The sequence below is a fragment of the Priapulus caudatus genome, unplaced genomic scaffold (genome assembly GCF_000485595.1).
Source record: "Priapulus caudatus unplaced genomic scaffold, Priapulus_caudatus-5.0.1 Scaffold67, whole genome shotgun sequence".
Classification (NCBI taxonomy): Eukaryota; Metazoa; Priapulida; class Priapulimorpha; order Priapulimorphida; family Priapulidae; genus Priapulus; species Priapulus caudatus.
The window spans coordinates 53,512-61,144 of record NW_014577128.1 but is presented as its reverse complement, the minus strand read 5'-3'; the positions used below and the strand labels follow the sequence as shown (position 1 = coordinate 61,144).

At 42.5% G+C, this 7,633-nt stretch overlaps 1 protein-coding gene across 1 annotated transcript in view; it reads right to left on the bottom strand.

The window, feature by feature from the left end:
- The window catches only part of LOC106821273 (MAM and LDL-receptor class A domain-containing protein 1-like), an 8,273-nt gene that overhangs the window by 330 nt on the left and 310 nt on the right, over window positions 1–7,633 (bottom strand). The window contains exons 2-5 of the mRNA XM_014826015.1: window positions 5,392–5,529; window positions 4,688–4,824; window positions 4,193–4,298; window positions 3,461–3,643 (exon numbers count right to left, since the gene is read on the bottom strand). Of these exons, the coding sequence (XP_014681501.1) occupies window positions 3,461–3,643; window positions 4,193–4,298; window positions 4,688–4,824; window positions 5,392–5,518 (553 nt within the window). The 5' untranslated portion in view covers window positions 5,519–5,529. The remainder of the gene's footprint in view (window positions 1–3,460; window positions 3,644–4,192; window positions 4,299–4,687; window positions 4,825–5,391; window positions 5,530–7,633) is intronic.

The following is a 7,633-nucleotide window of genomic DNA, read 5'->3' as shown; positions in this document are numbered from 1 at the left end:
GCCACAGCCGGGGCAGCCGGCGTGTAAGTAAACAAGTTCCATGGTTTTAGTTATTTGTCAAATTTTACCCGTGCGCATTGCTTTCACGCAGCAGTGCAGTTGGTGCATTGAACATGCTTAAATTTGCTATTCGGACGGTACATGTCAGAGCTTATCGAGATGGATGTCTTGAGGGTCGTAGAATGAAATGAGAGTTCGAAGTCATCTGAACGTTGGATACCTGGCGGCAGAGACCGGGGTAGTAAAGCGAAGCGCTAGTCTAGTATCTAGTTAATCCTCTCGGAGGAATGTGCGATGATCACCCTGGCAGAAGAAGACCTATGATTAGTGGACCTAGTCAAACCTCGGGTTCTAACTCATTTACAACAACGATCTGGGATCTCTTGCGTCCAATTCTCCAGCTAACCGGAGCAATGTATGATTGTTGCGGATCTTCTCATAATTGTTGCGGAACTCACTCATATTTGTTTGCGGCCTCCCCATATTGCTTGCGGCTCACTCTTTATCGCCGGACTCACGACTATTGTTGCGGCCTCCCCAAATTGTTGCGGTGCGCCTCATCATATTATCGCGGACTCACTCATATTGTTTTGCGGCATCCAAATTGTTGCGCGGCTCACTCATATTATCGCGACTTCACGCGTATTGCTTTCGGACTCACTCATATTACTCGCGCGACTCACTCATATTGTTGCGGCCTCCCCAAATTTGTTTTGCGGTCGCTCATTCATATTATCGCGTTACTCACTCATATTGGTTTGCGGCCTCCCAATTTGTTGCGGACTTCACTATATTGTTGCGGGACTCCCCATGATTGTTGCGGCTCCCCGATATTGTTGCGGACTAACTCATATTGTTGCGGAACTCCCCTATATTGTTGCCGCCGACTCCTATATTATTGCGGACTTCCCCCTATATTTTTTCGGACTCACTTCATATTGTTGCGGACTCCCCATATTGTGTGCGACTCACTCGTATTGTTGCCGGAATTCCCAATATTGTTGCGGAACTCATCAGATTATCGCGGACTCCCTCTATTGTGCCGGCGTCCACTCATATGTTGCGGACTCACTCTGATTATCGCCGGAAGCTCACTCATATTGTTGCGGACTCCCCACAGTTGGGTTGCGGACTCATCATATTATTGCGGACTCCCCTATATTTTAGTGGGACTCACTCAGTATTGTGCGCGAGCTCCCCATTATTGTTGCGGATCACTCATTTATCGCGCCGACTCACTCATATTGTTTGCCGCGACTTCCCCGATATTTTGCGACTCCCGCATATTATGCGGACTCCCTATATTGTTTTCGCGACTCCTATATTGTTCGGGATCCCATATTGTTGCGCGTACTCACTCATATTATCGCGACTCACTCACTATCTGTTGCGGACTCCCTTTATTTTGTGGCGGCTGCCCTATCTTATGGGTTGCGGACTTCCCTATAATTGTTTCGCGACTCACTCATATTGTTGCGGACTCACTCATATGTATCGCGGGTACTCACTCTATTGTTGCGACTTCCCATATTGTTGCGCGACTCACTCATATTTGTTTGCAAGACTCAACTATATTGTTTGCGGACTCCCCTTATTGGTGCGAACTCATCCTAGTTGTTGCCGACGCCCCCATATTGTTGCGGGACTCCCCCTATATTGTTGCGGACTCACTCTATGTGCGGACTCACCTTCATATTGTTTGCGGACTCCCTATATGGCTGTTGCGGACTCACTCATTTGTTGCGGATCCCCATATTGTGTTGCGGCTCACTCATATTGTGCCGACGCCTCAATATTGTTTGCGGACTCACTATTTATCGCGACTCATCATTATTGTTGCGGGATCCCCAATATTGTTGCGGACTCATCATATTGCTTGCAGGGACTCACTCATATTGTTGCGGACTCGCCCTTATATTGTTGCGGATTCACTCATATTGTTGCCGGGACGCCCCATAATTGTTGGCGCGACTCCCCTATATTGTGCCGGACTCACTCATTATGTTGCGGAACTCCTATGATTGTTGCGGAAGCTCACTCATAATTGATTCGCGGACTCCCCTTATATTGTTGCAGAGCTCATGTGTGTGTGTGCGCGTGTGGGGGGGGCATGTGTGTTCACAGATGTTACCTTTTACCGCACACATGACTTCAGTAAATGAAAGCGCTGCGAAAATGCTTATTGCTGCGTTATACACGTATTCATACGAGTTAAGCCCCCACGTGTGCTTCGTATCGTTTTCCAAACCAGTATTGCGTCGAAATGATATGGATTAAAATTTACGCTATAATAACTAATGTCATTTTGACATGCTTGAAGCGTGAGATTTCTGCCAAAGTTTCACACACTCGAGCTTCGGGCATGTTTGAAATCTAGCCGGATCACCGTCGTGCAAGCTCGTTTAAATGAAAACCGATTATAATAAACAGGCGGTTATCGAGATGAAGTCTCGCCAACTCGCCATCATCGGCCATCATGGCCATCAACGGGCGGACTGATCAAGCGTGGAGATGAAATGATGGGAGGACGCGTCCACTGAGCATGTCACCACCCGCGCGTCGATCGAGCGGTAGTTTCATGTTTAATTTACGCAACGTAGTTCCAATGCGCGCTAAACGTGCGACGACTCTCGAAACGTATTTTAAGACGGCGTACAAGACGTATTACATGGCCCAACATCACGGCCGCAAGCGCTGGAAAGATGTATGAATCAGGCGGAGCGATGCGATTTCTATGTTAAAATTGTCGTTTTTAGTTATAACGCCTCGCGGCGTGCAAGACAAACTGTGTGTACACGCGGGTGATTTTATCCGCGGCCAAACGACCGCCAGCAATCAAGCTTTAATCTCGCAAAACGTGAAAATATTCTTAATTCTGAATTTCACGCAAATATTGATCGATATATAGATTCACAGACGGTGCCGTTGATGATGCCTTCCTCCAAGTACGCACATTTTTGTTCCAACGTCGACAGGAACTGGATCCGTTTTAGGGCATCCCGTGTCAGTAACTGTTTTTAAATTTTACCACTTGATGATCTCTATGTAGGTTATTCTATATCACCACATGAATCGACTTACACGGCGGAGAGCATTCCATAATATGTTCGCCGCTACACATTTACAGCTATACGCTTAAGCTTCTACATATATAATAAAAAATATTACGTCTACTAACGATGTTTGCCTCAGTAGAACCGCTTTAAAATAAAATCTTTAAGGTCTTTAGATACAGATTCGATTTGTTTAGATTTCGTTTTACAAAAGTATGTTTGTTTACTAAAAACTAATTACATTTGAAAAAGCTACACGTGGTGAATTTAATGCAATAAGCATCAGCCGACGTGCGATCTCTCAAGGACGCGTGCACGTGCAACCCTTTACGTTTACTATACTACGCGGTAGATGGCGCTGAGTAATTTGGTTAGAATAATTTTTTTCTTCAAAAAAGGCTCATTACCTGGAGGACAGTCTGCGACGCGGCATTTCGTGAACACGCGCTGCTTGCCAGCGATGGCTCCTTCACAGTCCGCGCCCCCGTTACGTGGTGCTGGGTTGTTACAGTAGCGTATGCTGGCCATGCCCCCTTCCCCACACGTCACAGTACAGCTCGACCGGAGCCAGTCCGACCAGTGGCCATCCACTAAATAGTGAACGAGTGCACGACTATTCACTACAGGGAGCACGAATGTACAACTAGTCTACACTACAACGTCAACGTCTGTTCCGTGTGTGTAACCGTTACAGCTTCAAGTTGATCGAATGTAGACTATTCCCCTTAATAGTTATTATATAGACGAAATATTAGCTCTGAGTTCAAGAGTATGTTAGCGTATACTTATAGTTCCTATAGAGTATGGTTCTTACGTAAAATACTGAACAACTTTACTAGTAAATAATGAACCAAGAAATTCTGCATGAAATCAAATTTAGACCTGTTATGACTAAAATATGTTCGTTAAACCTGCATTAACGTTTCCTACTAATAAGCAATTTAAACAATTTTATCAATATTATAATAATATTTATCAAGAAGAAATTTATCAATATAAACACATTTTCGTTTCACGACAGTTTCGCAGTAGTCATGCAGCAATTCGTTTCTATAAAAAAAGAGAAAAAAATTGTCGATGATTAATGTCATTGCTTCGAAGAGCTAAGTGTAAAATTTACGCACAGCGACTGTTTTTACCTGGTTCTAATACAGGTGGCGTCCGGCACTGCCCGAGGTTCAGCGAAACGTCATCAATAGCAGCGTCGGTGACGTAACTCGTTCCACGCACACCTTCTATCACGATCTGGGTGACAAAAATATGTTTGGCGAGTCAGTAAATAAAATCATTGACTCTGATACACAATGCACTACCAATCCATGATAATTAATGCACAACAATATCAACAACAACAACAACAACAACAACAACAACAACAACAACAACAACAATAACAATAACAATAATAATATTAATAATAATAATAATAATAATACTAATAGTGATAGTATAAACTTTGCACGTATATAGTTAAATATTTGTTTTTAAACCAATCAAACAATAATTCCTATTTCTAAACACAGCTTCCCCGCATTTAAAGAAACTTTAAAGAGACTGGGGAAAATGCGTATCTGCACTGCGAAATCATGGTAGGGAGATTTGATCGAATGTTAATCGAGTTAGTCTTTTCATACCTGAAACGAGTCATTTAGCCTGGGTATCGCAATCTGACCTAGAAACCATTGGTTTCCCTGGTCGCCATTTCTTACAAACGAAGATTCGATGTCCGTCAGTGATTGTGTTTCAGGTTTCACATAGACGCTCAGAGTTCCTATAGGTAAACAAATGCATTTTATTAACAACATCGAACCTCTTCTAAGTTCTGTTCGTGAAATTGCGTGCATTTACTGACCCTTATACCTCGTAATGTACTATGCTGTATAATCAAATATTTGACTTTTTAGTATTACAATTTCTTTGTAATTCTACCAAGATCCACAAATAAGAAGAATCGCATTAGTTCGCCTGAATAATGCAATGCTAGTTTAAATGTAGGGATTTACAGATTTAAAGCGGCATCATATATGGATAATATCACATTATCGTAATCCGGCCGTAGCGTCTTGTGGTATTAACTCTGCAATTATTGGTATCATGACGATTCGTGATAAGATCCACGAATAACTCAACAAGCGTCATCTTTACTTACAACAATCTTTACTCACCGTTCGTATATCGTACTTCTCGTTTATAACTGTTGTATATATAACTCGAACAATTCGCCAGTACGCCAGAAATCGTAATCACGCGCCTATACGCATCCGACCCTCTCATTGCATTCGTGAAGCGAAGACAGAACGCCTGTACGTATCGCAGAATCAAGAACACCTGCACGCACCTATCGTGAGTCCGAACATGTGATACCAGAACTCGAAGCACGCCGGTGTCTTGTCAGCCGAGTAGACGGGTGAATGTAGACGGGCCGTGTCGTTCTCTCTCCGCGGACTGCTGCCTTCGATGTACATGTACCAGCCTGCTGAGGAATAAACGCTGATTCGTCATCATCGTAACACGAAAGCAGCATGGCCGAACATCGCATGAAATGTTGGACGGGAAGGAATCTAGACATTCTAGTTGAACTGCGTCTAATAACAAATCAGCGAATCATCAAATGCGTATATAGAATACGTACATGTATACACATACACGCGCAGTGCGCGCGTGTGTGTGTGTGTGTGTGTGTGTGTGTGTGTGTGTGTGTGTGTGTGTGTGTGTGTGTGTGTGTGTGTGTGTGTATTTGGCAACGTTAACGGTAAACTGCCAAGTTTTTAGAAAGCATGCCTCTCCTGGCTTTCCCTTCTAGGAAAAATGAGTTGAAATGGGACAATAACATCAGGAGCGTATAATGACAAAAATGACAAAAAGGACATAAGCGATGAATTTGTCATTATACGCTCCTTATAACATGAATATAATATGTGGTTTCGCATCACATGCTACTTTTCATGCTTACTACTAATAGCGCTGATCGACGGCAACGAGAAATGTACATTATTTCAATCGGCGTCGCGGACAATCAGGACATTGAAAGAACTGGGACCCCTCTTACTATACAAGGCGGTGATGCGTTTCACATTTATTGTGGGAGTCTATTCTTGAGTATGTTCTTTCCATTTTAAATGCACAATTCCAACTAACTGAGATTTAATTTAGCAGATAGTAGAGCCACATCTGACACTATTAGCTATTGCACGCTTTGAGACGAGGCTTGGAGTCGGACGATTTTCCGCTTTACAATTACTGATTACTGAGGCGAGCCATTGCAATCAAGATTATGCATGTCTTGATTATGCTCTAGAATGCGTGCTCAATACAGGTGTATTCAACTAGGTTGTATATAAATGTGTTTTGTTCAACATGTCATACATTGCCGTCGCGTACGACACTAGCACCGATGAAGGGTAGCGAAAAATATACATGATTTCATTCTGAGTGGCTGGTAATCGGGATGCTGAGAACATTAGGCTCCCTCTTATTATGTAATTCATATTTTTTATAGAAACCTAATCCGTACTACCTGCTTTTCTTTTTAAATACATAATTCCAACAATTTTTTTGTTTTTGTTAGCGGCTAGTATGCGCGTAGAACATCTGACCTTATAATCTATCGTACGTTTTAATTGGGGGTTGCAATCTTTTCTGCATTATAATGAATCAAGCGAGTATGTCATGTATGAGTATGTGCTCACTACAGGTGTATATTCTCAACAATATTATATATGAATGTTGCGTTCGCAACTTCTCATGCGTGACACCAGCGCCGACTAACGGCAATGAATAACGTGCGAATGCAGGATGTTCGGAAAATCATTATATAAAGGGGACAATGCGTTTCACGTATTTTGTAGAAACCTATTCCCTTATCTTCTTTTTAACTGAATAACTCCAACGAAATCTTAGCAAATAGTAGGCATGCGTACAGACGTATCTGACCATACAATCTGTCGCATGTTTTTAAAAGGTTGAAATAATTTTCTGTTCATAACTAACAAAATGTGTTATTGGGATCAATAATTTTCAGATCTAGATACTTAGGTGTATATGCGCCCTACATGTGTATAATGTTATCTTAATGATATAAGAATATATTTCGTTTATCACCATACGACACTTCTCAAGCGCGACAATAGCGCCCTCAAATGGCAACGTAAAATGTACGGAATCTGGATTTTGAGATTTTGGCTCCTTCTTCTTACATAAGGGATACAACGCGTTTCGCTTTTTATATTATTCACATATCTATCCCATGTTTTATGAGTTTTGGAATATTTTATTCAGTCTAATTACTGAAGTGAGTCGTCGGTATCAACATGTTTCATATCTAACTACTCCTCAGTATGTACTTACTATACTGGTGTACAATATTAATAAAGTTATGTATGCAGGGTCGCAACTTGCAGAAAGGGGAGAGGGGCCTCCGTATATACCTCTTAGGGGGTGGGCAGCAGCAAAGAGAAATTTTCCCAGAGTCGATCAAAGTGCACAGAAAAAAGCGCGCGTGGCATTTCTCCTCAGGCCAAAACGCACGCACACACGTACACGCGACGGCGCGCACGCGGCACTAAACACACACCCATCAC